Source organism: Cotesia typhae, unplaced genomic scaffold (assembly GCF_013202065.1).
Source record: "Cotesia typhae breed Kobodo isofemale line unplaced genomic scaffold, CoteBio_Ctyphae contig_11, whole genome shotgun sequence".
NCBI classification, from domain to species: Eukaryota; Metazoa; Arthropoda; class Insecta; order Hymenoptera; family Braconidae; genus Cotesia; species Cotesia typhae.
In genome coordinates, this window is record NW_027423711.1 from 3,621,823 (window position 1) to 3,639,081 (window position 17,259).

The 17,259-nt window shown below is 27.2% G+C and overlaps 3 protein-coding genes and 1 long non-coding RNA gene across 7 annotated transcripts in view; 3 read left to right on the plus strand and 1 right to left on the minus strand.

The window, feature by feature from the left end:
• Nucleotides 1-469: 469 nt before the first annotated feature.
• Obp10 (odorant binding protein 10) lies at nt 470-4,817 on the plus strand. 3 transcript variants are annotated; one of them, XM_074238102.1, is made up of 8 exons: nt 470-576; nt 1,481-1,723; nt 1,790-1,918; nt 2,602-2,689; nt 2,774-2,826; nt 3,268-3,424; nt 4,149-4,213; nt 4,314-4,817. In XM_074238102.1, the coding sequence occupies exons 4-8, from the start codon at nt 2,629-2,631 to the stop codon at nt 4,329-4,331; spliced, it is 354 nt and encodes a 117-aa protein (XP_074094203.1). In that variant the 5' UTR covers nt 470-576; nt 1,481-1,723; nt 1,790-1,918; nt 2,602-2,628; the 3' UTR covers nt 4,332-4,817. The 3 variants fall into 3 exon arrangements, with proteins under 3 accessions (XP_074094203.1, XP_074094195.1, XP_074094185.1); XM_074238094.1 differs by having other exon boundaries at nt 482-576; nt 1,446-1,723; XM_074238084.1 differs by lacking the exons at nt 470-576; nt 1,481-1,723; nt 1,790-1,918 and adding an exon at nt 1,944-2,290.
• A 148-nt stretch (nt 4,818-4,965) lies between these two features.
• LOC141524304 (general odorant-binding protein 69a-like) lies at nt 4,966-6,342 on the plus strand. The gene is made up of 4 exons (XM_074238114.1): nt 4,966-5,125; nt 5,211-5,289; nt 5,860-6,048; nt 6,119-6,342. Exons 1-4 carry the CDS (start codon nt 5,063-5,065, stop codon nt 6,205-6,207), a joined length of 420 nt encoding a protein of 139 aa, XP_074094215.1. The 5' UTR covers nt 4,966-5,062; the 3' UTR covers nt 6,208-6,342.
• An 893-nt stretch (nt 6,343-7,235) lies between these two features.
• LOC141524236 (BOS complex subunit NOMO3) lies at nt 7,236-11,743 on the minus strand. The gene is made up of 3 exons (XM_074237979.1): nt 11,510-11,743; nt 10,899-11,004; nt 7,236-10,588 (listed from the first exon to the last, which is right to left on the minus strand). The coding sequence occupies exons 1-3, from the start codon at nt 11,650-11,652 to the stop codon at nt 7,286-7,288; spliced, it is 3,552 nt and encodes a 1,183-aa protein (XP_074094080.1). The 5' UTR covers nt 11,653-11,743; the 3' UTR covers nt 7,236-7,285.
• Nucleotides 11,744-12,006: 263 nt separating this feature from the next.
• The window catches only part of LOC141525588 (uncharacterized), a 64,936-nt gene continuing 59,683 nt past the window's right edge, over nt 12,007-17,259 (plus strand). For both annotated transcript variants that reach the window (XR_012478865.1, XR_012478864.1), the window contains exon 1: nt 12,007-12,204. This is a non-coding gene — a long non-coding RNA (uncharacterized LOC141525588). The remainder of the gene's footprint in view (nt 12,205-17,259) is intronic.

The following is a 17,259-nucleotide window of genomic DNA, read 5'->3' on the forward strand; positions in this document are numbered from 1 at the left end:
CACTATTTAAATTGTAATAATTTCGCGTTGATCATTTACATTTTTTGCATTAGCATAAAAAAATTGTTCCGAGGCACTTTTATATTTTTACCTCAACCAAACTTTAAATTCCACTTTTTACACATTTAATTATTTTTAAATTAAACTTTTAATAATCACTAATGCAAGTAAATAAACTGCATTGCATTTGACATGACAGAAGATATTTTGTTTAATTTATTTAGCCAGGAAAAAAAAAACCTCCAGCAGTCAATACAACTTCAGCTGTACAGTCTGTGGAAATTATTTTGACCGTCTGCGTTTGCACTGGGACACATTTATTTTTCAACCAACTGTTAATTTATTATGACACTTTAGTTAATAGTTAATTATAGTTTTTTTAAGGATGTTTATAAACAACTGAACTAATTTATTTTTATTTCAGAGTTTATTTTACTTTTTATTAATTCGTTTTGTTTTTTTCTTAGGTCGAAATTGCGACGTCAATTCCAGTTCAGTGGGCTGAATGTGTGAAACTTTTGATTCGATGTACAGTCTGTCGAAACTATTCCCACCAGTGGAGATGTTAATTATTGTGTATGCACGGAAAAAATTGTTTAATATTCATTAAAACTTTAACACTATATTTCTATAATAATAATCACAATTTTTTAGATAAATAAATTATAATGAAATATATATTTAGTTTATTATACTTAAAAAAATTTAGAGATTATTTTTAAGTTTTTTAGAATTATAAAATGAATAAATTATAATTCAATCACAGTGTAATTATTTGAAAAAGTGTTTTAGTATTATGTTATAAAAAATAATATTAGTTGTTTAGTTTAGAACTTTGATAATAGAGGAAATTGTTAAAAACTTAATCTGTTGAAAAAAAATTAGAAATTTTTGTAAAAAAAAATTGTTTTAAATTATTTTTGCTTGAAAGAATTTTTAAACTGGTTAAATTTATAAATTCATTTTAATCAACGTTAAAAATTTCAGTAATTAAAATTTTGAAGATATGTAAAATAAAATAAAATAAATTTTGAATAATGAATTTTTTAAATTTTAATTAGATCAGATTTTATAAAAAATTTTAATTTTAAAAAGTAATTCAAGTCTAGATGTAAATTTTGAATTTTCTAAAATTTGTTAAAATTTTCAGAAGTTTTGTGATTTATAAATTTAAAATTCTATAAAAATTGGTAATTAATTAAATTTTCAGAAGAAAAATACAAAATAAAATAAATTTCATGACAATTTATATATTTAATAATTATCAACCTTACAGTCACTACAAGTAACTACAGTGACTTGTGAACTTAAAAAAATTAAAATTTTTTTTTAATTTATTTTCTTAATAATATAGATTAGTTAAAAAATGAATCTTTTTTTTATATTCACTATTCTTTGATAAATAAATAAACACTTGTCTATATAATTTTTTTTTTATTTTTTAGATCAATTATAAAAACTTCGAACTTGAATTTTACAGCTTTTAAAAGGATTCCACATAAGTAAACAAGTTAAAAATCCAAAGAAAAAATATCATATATCAAAGATGAATGTAAATATTATTAAAGAAGAAGAATTGATCCAATAAAAACAATAATGCTCCAGAGACGATAATAAATTAAACGAGCGGCCCAGAATATGCTTGTACTCTAAAGTACTAATATCCGTTGATGTGATCAAATCTGTGAGGGTCATTGCTCGGTATTAAATGATGTATACATAGGTAATAGCCAGATGCTTGGCCTGAATAATTCAAATTTTAGATTTATTATTTTTTACTACATTGCAGATGTAATTGAACTAGATATCCTGTAAGATCATGCAGATATAAATTTTAGAATTGAATAAATCACAGACACTGCCGTCGATTTACTGTGATTTATTGTATCATTGATTATGCCTTTTGACTGGTTTATTGGTAATTTAATTTCACTCATCTAGATGATGATGATGATGATATGTGAGCTGACCAGTCGACTGATCTCACCCTTGATAGAATTGATAATACTTTTGAATCAATTTAGGCCATGCAGAAGCCACTATTTGAAACGACTGGCAAACTAGCTCACTCCTAGTTTAGCGAGGGGTCAAGTCAGATCTTTTTTTGCTGTTGAATTTACTATTTATTTTATTTTTTACCTTTTAAATAAATTAGTAAAGAATTTTTTAAAAATCTCTATTAGTTAAAATAAAAAATAAAAATTTATTGTCAGGAAAAAAAAATCCAAAAAAAATGAAGAAATTTTTATTTATGATTTGTATTATTTTTATTCCATCAGTTTTTTGTGGGGTAGGTTCTTTAATTTAATTAAAAGATTTATTTTTTTCATTATTTTATTTATAAATTAATTATTTAAAATTAATTTTGAAATTTTTAACGCTAGTAAAAAAGTGTTTTTTATTATTTAAAAAGAAGAAGAAATAAAAATAAATTTATGCAGCATTAAATTATTTCACTGAAGTATATTACTGTTTTGTGAATAAGTGATAAGTGTTATAATTACTAGTATTGATTATTTTTTATTAAATTATTGTCACAGTAAATCTTGTTTTCGTTTAATCAAAAAAAATCTAATGATTCATGTTGGATTATTTTTGCAGTCGCGACCCAGTTTCGTGACTGATGAGATGATTGCAATGGCTGCGAGTGTCGTCAATGCATGTCAAAGACAAACAGGCGTGGCTACAGGTAATTTTATTTATATTTAAATACTAGATTGTTTTTAAGTATATTTTTTTTTTTGTTTTTTTATACTTATTATAATTTTTTTAGCGGACATCGAAGCTGTAAGAAATGGACAGTGGCCAGAGTCACGCCAATTAAAAGTAAATTAAAGCTGCAACTCTTTTTTTTTTTTTATATATTATTACTGAAGAAATGGAAAGTTTTATTATTTTTTTTTTTTATTTAAAAAATTTTTATTACTTTATTAAATTAATTAAAATTTTCAATTTGACTAAATTTTAAAAATAATAAAATTTTTTTCTATCAGCTATTATCTTTTAATTTTTTTTATGACTATAAAATTATTCCATTGTTTAATAAGCTCATAAAAATCATAAAAGTCAAACATTTTTATTAATATATGATAAAAAAATTTTATAGTCGATGAAAATTAAATTCAATAACAAATTCAAGGATAAATCCGTTTGTTGTAAGAATCTGTTTTCATTTCTTCTTTTATAATAAAAGTTAAACAAATTTAAAAAAAAATTATTTTTTTACAAAATAATTATTTGAATTAACGTGAATTTTTATTTTTTTAGTGTTACATGTATTGTCTCTGGGAACAATTTGGATTAATTGATACCAAAGGTGAGCTGAGTCTCAATGGAATGCTGACTTTTTTTCAAAGAATACCAGCATACAGAGCTGAAGTTCAAAAAGCTATTCGTGAGTGCAAGGGAGTTGGTAAATATTTAGGTAAATTTAAATTTCATTTTTAGTGTATTAAAAATTACAATTACAATTTTTCCTGGCATATTTATTACACAGAAAAAAAAAATTTTTACACCAAAAAAATTTTAAGGAAGAAAAAGTTTTTTTTTTTTTTAATTGTTCATTTTTTATAGAGTTAAAAAAAAAATATATTAATGAAATTAAATAGAAATTTCGTTAAAAAAAAAGTGAAAATTAAAATAGTCGACCCCACTTGTAAATAATTACCTAAATTTTAATAACCCTTAAAAAATTAATTAAATAATTAAAAAAATTAAAACATTTGAATTTTTTTAGAAAAATTAAAAAATTAATATTTTCAATTATTTTGAATTTTTGTGACCAAAATATTTATTAAAAATATTTTAAAGGTACAATTAAAGACAAAAGTATTAAAAATTAGAAATTTATAGATAATTAAATAATTAAAAAAATCTATCAATAAAATCAAATTAAAATTTTGTAAAAAAAAAATTAAAATTAAAATGATTGACTCAACTTGTCAATAATTATCTAAATTTTAATAACTTTTACAAAAAAAATTAATTAAAAAATTTTTTAAATAAAAACATTTGAATTTTTTTAGAAAAATTGAAAAATTAATATTCTCAATTATTTTTAATTTTTGAAATATTTTTTTGAGCCAAGAAAATTTACCCTCCAGTCAAGAATTTTTTTTTCAGTGTAATATATAGTATTTATTTTTTAGCAAATGGAGACAATTGTCAATATGCGTATACATTTAACTTATGTTACGCAAAAGTATCACCCAAGGTTCGTAGAAGAATTAATTTATTTATTAAATCACAGACAATATGAGATAATTTGTGCAATATTTAGTTACGTGATAAATATATTTTTTTTTTTTTTTCAGACCTATTACTTATTTTAAATTCTACTATGACTGAAGACAATTATAAATAATTGGAATTTTATTTAAATACAACTAAACAATATTGAAGCCCAATGAATTATCTGTTTATTAACAAGAAAATGATAATAGTGTAATGTATGTTTATAACTTTATTAATTAAAGTCGTATAACATACACGTGATTTAATTTTTTTATAAATAATTAAATTCAATAGACATTAATAAACAGGTTATAAGCTTTTTTTTTTAACTAACATACTGCGTAAAATATTTTTTTCACCAACAAATAAATCCATGCTGATAACTATGATTCACAAGTTAAATAACTTAAAGTAAAATTATCAATGTTGATCATTACGTTATTGGCAATTGTAATTCTGCAATAAAATACGTTTTTATAATATAAAAAAAATAATTGTATCAATTGTAATTATTTTTATGAGTAATAAAGATTTTAATGTGTGTTTAATTTATAAAAAAAAAAATCTGTATAATTATTTTACGAATAAATTTTACATTTCCTGAAGAATAGAAAAAATATTAATTCTATCACGATAAATCCAAAGTTCGAAGAATAAATATTTTTTTGTGATGACCTGTTGATCTCTAAATGATCATGTCGCAGCTTACGGAATAATCAGTGTCTTGAGTACTTTATAAATTGCTGTAAATCGCGGAAAAACTAATCATTCTCACGGCAGGTTTCAGCTACGACTATATCTTCCAATATTGGATTTCTATAAGTTGAAAATGGCTAAATTTTTGTTGAGCTTTGTTAATATTTTACTTTTGGTTGCTTACGTTCACTCTGGAGTAAGTTATACATTATTTTGTATTTCAATTTAATATTTTGTTAATTTTATTATTTAAATAATAAATAATTAATTAATCATTTCAGCCAGTTCCAGAGGAATTTTTAGATGTCCAGCCAACAATTCGTGCTGCGTGTGTGAAAGAATCAGGAATTGCTAGTGAAGGTCATTTTTTTCTTCTTTTCAATTTTTTTTATTCATAAATTAAGAAGATATAAAATTTTAAATTTTAGATATTAAAAAAAAAAAAAAATTTTCTTTTTTTTAATTTCGAGTATAATTATAAATTTATATCATCCAAGATTATACTCAGTGATATCTGTGGTGAAAAAAAATTTCAGCTACTTCCTTAAAATTTTTTTTGCACTTAGTATAATCTAGGATGATACCCAGTGTAATCTTATTCTTGCTGTGTAGTTTCTCAAATATTGACATTTTTTAAAATATAAGCTCATCCCGATGTTACACTAATTAAGAGCTTTCATTTGAGTACCCACTTGCATTTTTGATATATTTTTCATATATACATATATATAATATATATATATATATATATATATATATATATATATATATATATATATATAAATATATAAATATATGGAAAATTAATGTGGGTACTCAAATGAAAGCTCTCGATGAGTGTAACATCAGGATGAGCTTATATCTTTAAAAATGTCAATAGATCACAAGATACAAGGTCGTTTCTTAATTAAAATATCATTTTTTAAACAGATTTGATCAACAAAGCTGCAAAAGGAGAATTCACTGATGACCCTCAATTGAAGTGTTACTTGAAATGTATTTTTGATCAATTCAGATTGGTAAGCAAACGTGGAATCAACTTTGACGCTATGTTAGCTTTGTCTCCTCCTTCAATGAAAGAATCTGCGGCTAAAATGGTCAAGGAGTGCCGTGAAATAAGTAAGTATTTCAAATAAATCTTTTAAGAAAATAAAAAAACTACAATATAAAATAAAAATAAATTTTACAGAGGGAAAAGAAGGTGATCTCTGTGATTTGTCTTATGAAGTGACCAAGTGTTTGTACAATTCAAACCCTGAGACCTACTTCATTCTTTAAATTTCTCTTCGCATTAATAAAAATAAAGTATCCAGATCGACAATTGTTTTTATGTAGGATCGAGTTATAAATTTAATTACTTATTTCCTAGATTAATGGAAGATAACAGAATAAAACATTTATCTATACTGTAAATTAGTTTCATTATTTATTTACAATTCATTATTTATAAATTTTTAATTTTTAAATTATCTAAAACATTTTACCACATTTAGACACTCTTTTACAAAATATATCATTGCAAAATGGCATATTTAAACAACTTATTTTTATTTTATTTAATATATAAAGTCTTTAAAGTATTTTTATAAGTTTACAATTTAAATATAATCATCATGTAAGTTAAATTCGTTGATAACCAATATGTGGAATTTCAAACCAAAAAAATACTTATTGTACAAGGTAAGTTTTGAACAAGTCGCAGTAAAAAATAAACCAAAGAGTATTGAATGATCAATGAGCTATTTAAATGATTAATTATTGGGATTTTTAGAATAAGTTGACTTCAATTCTAAAGAATTAGTGACTCCACTTGTAAATATTTACCAAAATAAACTAAGGTAAAAGATCTAATTATTGACACTGGCCTAGTTATTTGACACTTGCAATTCTATTCTAATTAAAAAAATTAAATCGCGTTACAGATGCCATAAAAATTTTATTATTTTTTCTAAGTCCAAAAAAAAATTTTTAATTTAAAAAAAAAAATTTTTTTTTTAGAACCGACGTATTTTTGTATGAAACGTGTAAAAATGCAAAAAAATTTTTCTCCTAACTAAAAATTTTTTTGGACTTAGAAAAAAAAAAAAAAAAGAATTTTTATTACACGAAAAAAAATTTTTTATACGCCCTTATGTCATCTGGAAGGCGAAATATTCTCAAAAAACTAATTTTCTTAAAATTCATAATTAAAAAATTACATTTATTAATTTATTAGATTTGTTTTCTTTTTTTTAATTAAAATAAAATTACAAGTGTTATTAATAAATGGGTCTTTTATTTTAGTAAATTTTTTTTTTTTTTACTAATTGATTTAGCCATCCTCCAAAAATCCCAATAAATTGGTAATTTCTAAAACTTAAGTCTTACGAGGTTTTGTTTTCCGTTTATTGATATTCATAATTTGTTCGACAATAATATCATCAGCCCGAGGATCAATCGGCGCAACAGGCTGAGAAGATCTAGACATAGGAGTAGATTTGCTCCAATAATCAACAGCGGAATTCAACCAGCTCCACAATTTATCACGATTCAAAAACGCAAGCGCAACCATCATGATAAATGGGAGAGCGAGTATGGAGGACTGACTCATTTCTCCCTGATCAACTTTGCGCTCAGCATTAAAATTGAAAGTGATAGCTTTAAAAGAAGTGTTAGCTTCAAAATAATTAGGAACAATCCTGTACTTGTACATGAATGGCGACAGAGAAGTGTCCAACTGAACAAAGTACTTGCGTCCATTGGACTGCAAAGAAGGCAAGTGGATCAAAAATCCAGGATTGCTGTGGCTCGTAAATTTACTTGACTGTTGCGGGTCTATTTTAGCGGTGTGAATAGGCGAGTCCGGTTGATCTTCTCGACAGAGTTTGACTTTAAGCGTGCGATAGTGCTCCGGTGGGTCGGAGAAAACACGTACGGCCAAGTCAGTGCGTGAAATTGGATGAAAAGCGACAAAACGAAGCTTGCTGATGTCTTCAGTCGCCTGGGCGACAATAGAGCTCGGAGAGACTCGGTGAATGTGGGAATTAACTTCAGTATTTGGTTTCAAACGGATTATATACATGCAAGTCGGTTGCAGTCCTCTGATTCTGAAATTTCCGTTCTCTTCAGTAGTCGCTTCTTCCTGAAGATTCGCGCAGTCTCCTTGGCCCTGAGCTTCCACGATCAAGCCAGCTTCAGGCTCGCCGTTCAGAGAAGTCACTACTCCGTAAGCGCTGAACGCAACTCTATTACCGGACAATTTAACCCGGAGAGTCGCGCCCTCTGTCACAGTGATCATCTTAGACGGAGGATCGAATCTGTACTCTTTCATCATCGGCCTGAGGTAGTACTCTCCTGGAGACAGAGAGTTGAACGACAGCTGGCCTTGCTCAGGCGTGATGCTATTTTTACGGTAGCTCTGTCCGCCAGATAATGACAGCAGAACTCCTTGTAAAGAAGAATCGTCAGCTTGATCTGTCACCTCGACAATAATCTCAGCGAGTTTGTGTGCGGAGAAAACTCCGTTAGCGTCCGGCTCACTGATAGCGTAGCCGACTTTTTCAGCAGTGACACTGTACTCGATCGTACCGTCCAGCGGCCCGATACGATAGCCTCCGTCTTTTTGGGTAACCAGTGTGTGGACCGGCGAGCTTTTGTCTTTGCCGTAAATTTGGATGGTAACTCCTTCAAGAGCTGGAGATATTTTTCCGCTGACGATTTTTCCCAGGTTGCCTATCAACGTCGCTACGTCATTGTGGCAATCGTTGCTTCCGACGACCTTCAATGAGGAAGGATTGAACAGCATGATGTCAGAAATCGGTGTGATAACGTAAGTAGAGTCTGTGTGAGCATTAAACTCAAAATTATAACGATAACTGTCTCCATTTTTTGTGTATTTGAGCGGACCAAAAGTAGTCGAGTCTCCGCCAGATTCTATTTTGATTTTAACATTGTCAACGCCGGCATTGCTGAGTATCTTCCCTCGGTGTCTGTGCTCGGTTGATGATAAAATTATTGGCTGTTGAGTTTTAGTGTCCCAAGCGTATGAATCCTTTGCGTATACGTGACAGCTTTTGGGGATGAATTTATACTCACCAGGGCTTGATACGCAGTGTCTCGTACTGCCAAGAGGAAGAGTCAGAGCTACTTTCTTTCCTTTAACCGGATCTATAAATTCTACCGCAGAGTCGTGAGAAGAAATAAATGTCACTGAAAATCCAGTTTGTTTAAAAACAGGAATTTCAGCGCGTTCTGATGTTATCAAAACTCGATGGCTCGGATTCTCCCAGCAGAAAACATCTGTGTCAATCAAAACTTCGTAATGACCCGGAAGTACTTCGGTAAATTCGTACCGTCCATCTTTAATAGGAATTGTTTGAACGGTAACTCCGTCGAGTACTTTCAAAGTTACAGAAGCTTTGCTGCAGTCAGAATTTTTTAAACACGCGACGGATCCTAGAAGGGTGGCTTTTAATTGTAAGAAATTTATATTTTTAATTGGTTTGCTGGATACCTCGATGGTTTGCTGAATTGGGAAGAATTGAAGGCCCTTGGTTTTCTCTTCAGCTGTCACAATAACGCTTACTTGATAATTATCCGGCACAAGGTACAGACAATACTGCCCAGTCTGAGGATCAGTTTCAACCTCGCGCTTAAATGTTTTACCAGAATTTACAATCATTATTTTGCGGTGGTGGAGAGTTCCTTTGGTTGATAGAGTCACAGAACCACACACTTTGTAAGAAGAAGGCAGAACATCCGGCAAGTGATGCTCGCTTGGTGATATTTTAACCATTTGTTCATCGAATTGAACATCGTTGGCCTCTACTTTTAATAAATACTGGCCGGCTTTCATTTTGTCAATCGTATAAGCGCCAATTGAATTTGTTTTGGCGATTTCTTTACCCGACAAAAAAACTCTTGCGTTAGCCAGTGGTGTGTTCTTATCCATCATCACGCGTCCAGCGACTGTGAAACCTGTTACCTTGAAGGTTCCCGGGACTATCAAGTCATTGTGCTGTATGTTGAACGGTACTTTAGCCGGTTCAACATCAAATTTTGTCTGGAAATTAGCAAAGTATGGGACAAAAGTGTAATCACCGTTTGAAACCGATGAGAATTTAAATTTACCATTTTTGTCGGACTTGATTTGACACAAAGCTTTGCCATTTTCTGTGTTACCTTCGTTGGTTACTGGTGTCTTGCAATTTTTTATTTTTCCTGTACCAAACAGTAAAATTGAAACATCTACGACTGGCTCATTTTCGGGCTCGCTGGTTATCTGCCCGCTTACATCATACCCGAATATTATTAAACTGTTGTTTGGTAACTCAGTGTTACCTTCTCGGACTGTCACTTCAACAGTGTTTTTTTCAAACGCCCAGTGCGGGTGAGAAGCTACCAGAATGTATTTACCTGGTTGGATTGGAGTGAATGAAAAAATACCGCCCTGCGATGTTGTTGTTACTCGTTCAACTACTTCGTGATTGCTGCTTTTATACAGCGACACCGTGACACCAGTCGGTCCATCGTTGGATCCTTGACTTATTACTTTTCCAGTAATACCAAACCCGTTAAATTTGAAATTTATGTCTTTACCTTGACTGCATAAATCATTCACTCCGTCTACTACTAAACGAACTTCCGTGGGCTCGAAACTCCAACCTCGGGGTGGTTCAACCTGTTTAATTATTTTGTGTTATATTTTTATAAGATACAAGATTATTATTTTTTATAAAAATTTATCTGTAAAGAAAAATTCGAAAAATTGTCAAATGTTTCATGATTTCAGTTTTATCATTTTTTTTTACTTTTAATAAACAACGTGTATTATTGTGACATTAATGTTAGCTGTTATTTGACCATTTTTTTATTTTTTTTAACAAACAAATTTCTTCCGAAAAATTATTTAATTTAAAAATTTTTTTTAATTTCTACATGTCAATTTAAAAAAAAATTTTTTTTAATATATAATAAAAAATTAAAATCACCTTTAATATGTATTCACCTTTATCATTGTCATATAAAGGTAAAAAGTAATATCCTGAATTGGGTGCAGCCTCACTGTAATCTTTTAAACTGCCTGATTTAGTAAACCTGTAAAATATTTATTGAATTAATTTTTTACATTAATTTTTAATATAACTAATAAATATTTAAAAATATATGAAACTAAAGTTAGCAGACGTTTAAAAATTTATGATTTTTTTTATTAATTAAATTACAAATAAAAAAAATTTATAAAAAATTGCACTTATATTTTTTCAAGTATTTTACACGTGACAATTTTTTTTTTAATTTTTTAAGTGAAATTTTTTTTAAAAAAAATTTCTAAAAATTTTGAAATATCGGCTAACTTCATTTTTATAAAAATATTTAAATAAATATAATTTATAAGAAATAACTAAAAAATTTATAATTCTAAAATTAGCCGAGGTTTTTAATTTTTTTTTTTTTTTTTTCAATAATAAAATTAGAACAAAAAAATATTTTTAAAAAATTGCACTTACAGTTTTTAAAGTTTTTGACAAATGCATTTTTTTTTAATTTTTTTGTAATAATTTTTTCAGTAAAAAAAAATCCTAAAAATTTTATCACTTACAATTTAACCTGTACTTTGGAGTAATCAATGTTTGTATGGCTTTTGATAAAGCCGCCACATCCCAAAATTTCCTCCGACACACAAAATTGGGTTAGTAATAAAAAAACAATTTTATAAATAATAAATTTATATAAAGATGACATTATTTTATGTCAAAAGTCCAGTGACTGGACAATTACTAATTACTTATTTTATTAAAAACTCCAGTGATGTGAATTTAATTTCTGGCCGACAGCGAAACTGCCAACGGGCCAACACAACATTATCTAATTATTGCCGTCACGTGATGCGTGACATTTGTTTCTTTTTTACCGACCGAGCCGAGCCGATAAGTTTATAATCTTCCAACGCGGCTGGAGATATAACAGTTGTGCTCCGACTCTAAGCAAGGAAAGACATCTATTGTAGTAAACATAGTAAATACATTAGTAAACGGTTATTCTCTCCAGTGACACTCATTTTTTTTTTTTTATAAAAAGTTATTTGAAACGGTTTTCATTTTTCTTCTTTGATATTTAATTAATAATTGTTGTGTTTAAATATTTTATTCAAAAGTTATGTAGTGGTGACATTATTGTTGTGTAGTGTAGTGAATTGTTGTAAGTGTAGTGAATTTTTTGAGTGATAATATATAAGAAGAACCGGCAAAACGCAAAATTTTGGAATATTGAAAAATAAGGTTAATTTTTGACTGAGTAAGTGTTTTTTATTGAGATTTTTTTTAATTGGTTTTTTTTTTTTCATGCATAACTTTAAAATTCTAAAATTCATTGAAAAAAAAGGATGGTTTCTAATTATGAAAAAAATTATCCCCCTGATTAAAAAAAAAGTATTGAGACAAAGAAAAAAGTAATGAAAATGAAGTTAGCCGCCATTTTAAAATTTTTAGAAATTTTTAATTGAAAAAATTTCAATTAAACAATTAAAAAAAAATTTCACATGTAAAACACTTGAAAAACTACAAGTGCAATTTTTAAGAAATATTTTTTTAGTTGTAATTTAATTAATAAAAAAAAAATCAAAAATTTTTAGACGTCTGCTAACTTCAGTGTCATAAAAAGTATTCGTTTTCTAGTCAGTACAATATTTTTTAATACTTTTTTCTTTGTCTCAGTATTTTTTTTTATTCTGGGTTTACATCCGACATTTTTAATTTCCCGGATATTCGATGGATTATTTATAGAAAGTTATTTCGGTTTTTTTAATGAGTATTACAAATAAAATAAAACATAGAAACAGTTTTCAACAAACAAATTATTGTAAAAATTTCACATTTATAAAATCAAAAACATCAAAAGTGAAATTAAAAAAAAAAAAAACATTTTTTTCTTCGCTTTAATCCTAGACTGGTATTATTTACAAGTGAAAAATTAACATTTTCATATTTTTTTGTTTGATTCTGCTTGTTTTTACAGCGCATTTATGATAAAAAATGTCGTGAAAAAAAATAAAGATTTTGATATGATACTGAAGTTAGCCGTCAGGTGTCAATTTCAAAAATTTTAATAACAAATTAATTACGATAAAAAAATGCTTCTGAAAATTTTCACTTGTAATTTTTATTTATTTTCACATGTGAAATTTTTTAATTTAATTTTTTTTATAATAATTGCATTATTATGAAATTTTAAAATAATTTTTAATGTCAGCTAACTTCAGTATCATGATTTTGATAGCTTTTTTGCCTTTAAAAGTTGAAAAAATTTTGGATAAAATTTCTATTTTATTTTTTTGATATATATATATATATATTTTTTTTTTTTTTTTTAAGTCTTGGTTCAAGAAATTTTTTTTTCTGTGTATATTAAAAACATAGTTTTATTCAGAGCAATATATAAGTTGAACCAAAAGTATCACTTAACCTTTCAGAATCGTTTAAATATCAATATTTAAAAGTAGTCTTTATACTTCATTCCATTTTGATGAAATATAACAACTGTGGGACTCTCTTCAAAGATGAAAATTTTATGCGGAAAATGTCCAACATCGATGTCACAGCTATACACAAATGGATGGCAATACGTAACCAATAAGAAGTGAAATGTTGTTGGTTTCTGCGACATAGCTGATATAATATCTATATGTAGCTATCTTCTCTATATCTAAGCTGTGGTTGTGGGGTAACGATAGGGTTGGTCATGGTATGAGGTTAAAGGTCCATCTATATCCTCCATCTTGTATAAGAAGCCTCCCTCGTCGAGTCCTAGTCCGCACGACGCATAGAATACTTAAAGTTTGCTCCACCTCAACGTTTTTTTTTTTTTCTTTCAACTTTTTTCTTCCTCTTCCTTCTTCTTTTATATTTCTTCTCTTCTTCCTGCTCAAGCATCACCCACTTTTTCATCCTCTTATTCTATCGGCTGTCGAAGTGGCGGTGACGTCGAAACGTTTCGCATAAAGTATTCTTGCCCGTCGATCGAGAAGATACCGTAGAAACTGAGTTACGACGCTACGTGGTCCCGTCACCCATCTCATTTTCTTCAACAGTACTGAGTGTATAACATCGACTTTAAGTTAAAGCCAACCTAAGGGAAATGGGGAAATAGTCCCGAGAGATCACGCAATAATACCTTCTTTTCTAATGTCTTAAACTTAATGTCTTTCGAATTTTTTTTTTTTTAACACACAAGACTTAATCAGTTGTTCAAGCACGTCAAGAGAATAATAATAATTTGAATAAAATTAAGTGTTTAGGGATATATTGAGTTTTAGATAAGTTTACGGAGCAAATAATTAAGATCATATAAATAATAATTGCATGTTGAGAAAAAATTTCAGATTATCATCAATTCATTCCTTGAGTACTGAGAAAAAAAAATTTCTTGATGATATTAAAGTTAGCTGTCACTTGACAATTTTTTAATTTTTTTAACAAATAAATTTGCTCCAAAAAATTGCATTTGTAGTTTTTTTAAATTTCTAAAAGTCAATTTTTTTTATAAATTTTTTGTTACGAAATATTCTTAAAATTATCAACTATCTGCTAAGTTAATTTTCATAATTTCTTGAATCAAGAAAATTGTAAGGAAGACCGAAATTATTTTGGAGCAAGAAGAAATTTTTTTGGCTTAAAAAAATTTAACTTCATTCAAGAAATTTTCAATCTTCCTTAAGATTTTCTTGATTTAAGAAAATTTACGCTTGACTCAAGACTTTCTTTCTGTGTAGTTGGTTTTTAACATTTTACATTTTTAGATATAGATTTTGAACACGGAAAAAAGAAAAATGGAAAAATTACATGATATAATGTAAAAGTGGCCCATCTTAAAGAAAACTGAAAAAATTACAGTTTCAGATTGTAATTATTACAGATTTTATGAGAATTACATTGTAGAATGTAATGTTTACATTTTAATTTAATAATTTACTTCAAAATTTTTTGTATTGAATCAAGATCATAAAACTCTTCAAAATAATTTTTTTGGCTCAAGAATTTTTCTTTTTAATCAAGTTAATTTATTTTTCACTGTATTTAATTAAATTATCAAAAATAGGGATCAGTTAAACCATTTTAAAAATAATTTATTTTCTTTTCTTAAAGTACAAAAATTTTTTGTATTATTGTAATTGTGTTAAATTCAACCCATTAATAAAACACCTGAAATTAATTGAACTTTATGTAGGGAAAAGGAATTATTTTGAGTAATTAATTCAATTTTTTAAAGTAATATTTAATTTATTTAAAAACTTTTCTTCTCAATTTGAGAATAAAAAATTATTTTTCCTGGGCTTGTTTCGATTAATTATTAAAACAAACTTCTATCATTCAGTATAAAATTATCTTAAAAATGAATTGAAAATATCTTAAGGAATTTTCATTTATATTGATTTGATTTAATTGAATTAAATGGCGGGTTAATAAAAACTAAAGAATAATAATGATAATTATTATATTATTAAGGTAGGGATGAAAAGGGATAGGGATAAAAAATATTTACAAGGCAAGATCGTTTCATCAATGATGCAAGTCGAATGAGATAGAGTATGTGTATAAAAGTTGTTCGTCGAAGGATCCTTTAGTCCTTGGGGGTCCATTCCCTGTGTCGTAGAAACGAAGAGTTTACCGACGAATAATCACTCTTGTGAAAACGATCGTCGACACGACACATTATTTATTTATGAGTATCATCAACGGACAATCTCTCGGGAGCTTTAATGATTTGTTGAATCATTTAGTTTGTTTATTAATGTTCTGTAATTTTTTTTTTTTTTTTTTTTTTTTTTTTATTTATTAAGAGTAGTTTTTAAATGGTTAACGTTGAAATAAAAACACCATTAAATAACAAGACAAGTTTACAATTGTAAAAGTAATCGATTTGAGTTTTTATTAGCTTTGTGGCCAACAAAATAGACCGCGGTACTTCTTGACTGATCGCATTGGCGCGTGCTACAAGCCCTTTCACTTCAACAATGCTATTTGTTTTATTCTCGAGAATTTCTTTACTCGTTTGGCTATTTATTTTAACCCCGTTTTTTTACGCCACTTTACTTCTAAATAAAAAAATAAATGTGCGCTTAATATTTTACTTTTAAATGGTTGACGGAATTTTTTACGAAAAAAAAAAAAAAAAAAATTAATTATTACTTTTATTTTAAAATAATTAATTTTTTCTTAAGAATTTTTGTGTATTACTTAGAAATTTTCATTTTTAAATACGGAATAAAAATAAAATAAAATTTACCAATCTTTGATAAATCATGAATATTTAAATACTGAAAAGAATCGAATTAAAGTTCGGACGTTGAAAAGTGATTAAACGTACGATACAATTCAGAAAATAATTTTCCATAGCTGTCACGTTCCGCAGAAAGTTAATTTTTCTGGTAGGTAGTCGCGTTTAAATTGTCAAAGTCGTATTACGTTGACAAAAAAAAAAAAAAAAATAAATAATGAAAAAATGAAAATGAAAAACAATGAATTAAAACTCTTTCATCTTGTCGGCTGATAATCTACCGTATGCAGGTTTTTTTGATATCAAAATTGTTGTGTCGTGTATATATATATATATATATATATATATATATATATATATATATATATATATATATATATATATATATATATATATATATATATATGTATATTAAATATATGAATATGTGTGTATGAATAGAAAAGAAGTAAAGAGCGAAGGTAAAATAACAAGAGAAAGAATTATAAAGTTAGATGAGTGCATCAAAATTGGCAAAAATAATCTCCTTCTAAAAAATTCTATTAGCCTTGTTTTTCACGTTTATGACTTGATAGTCGTTCACAAACAGTAGATAATAATTTAAAATTGACGTTGTTTTTAATCTTCGCTACCAATTTCTACATTTATACATATACATCTATATCAATGTATAGATCTATAGAAAAAAAAATGAATAAATAAAACGGGTGGATGATATGATAAGCGCTTGACGCGGAAAATCCTTGTGGATGACTCGAAATATAACGTGCGATGAGACTTAACACACTACTGGATATAATACCAACGAGTAAAACGAGTTATAACGAATCAACTCGTCACGCCTATTTTATCCCAATGAGATTTCAATTCCCAGCAACTCTGTTGTTATTATATTCTTTTAACAAATAACTATTTATGCTTTTAATTTTTTTATTTAATCCTATTATCGTATTTATATTAGATTATTTTCATTATTTTTAACTTAATTGGATTATTGATGTCCTTATTATTTATTTACATAAACCTAACAGCCCAAAGGGCCAATAAAAGAGTTACTTAAATATTTTACAATGTTGA

Bases quoted from the DNA above. Each gene is read 5' to 3' on its own strand.
- LOC141524304 (XM_074238114.1), top strand. From the start codon at position 5,063: ATGGCTAAATTTTTGTTGAGCTTTGTTAATATTTTACTTTTGGTTGCT. The intron at 5,126-5,210 runs GTAAGTTATACA...TAATCATTTCAG, and splicing joins TTGCTTACGTTCACTCTGGA to CCAGTTCCAGAGGAATTTTT. The intron at 5,290-5,859 runs GTCATTTTTTTC...TTTTTTAAACAG, and splicing joins ATCAGGAATTGCTAGTGAAG to ATTTGATCAACAAAGCTGCA.
- LOC141524236 (XM_074237979.1), bottom strand. From the start codon at position 11,652: ATGTCATCTTTATATAAATTTATTATTTATAAAATTGTTTTTTTATTA. The intron at 11,005-11,509 runs GTAAGTGATAAA...AATATTTTACAG, and splicing joins TCCAAAGTACAGGTTAAATT to GTTTACTAAATCAGGCAGTT. The intron at 10,589-10,898 runs GTGATTTTAATT...ATAATTAAACAG, and splicing joins AAGGTGAATACATATTAAAG to GTTGAACCACCCCGAGGTTG.
- Obp10 (XM_074238084.1), top strand. From the start codon at position 2,234: ATGAAGAAATTTTTATTTATGATTTGTATTATTTTTATTCCATCAGTT. The intron at 2,690-2,773 runs GTAATTTTATTT...TAATTTTTTTAG, and splicing joins ACAAACAGGCGTGGCTACAG to CGGACATCGAAGCTGTAAGA. The intron at 2,827-3,267 runs GTAAATTAAAGC...TTATTTTTTTAG, and splicing joins CAGAGTCACGCCAATTAAAA to TGTTACATGTATTGTCTCTG.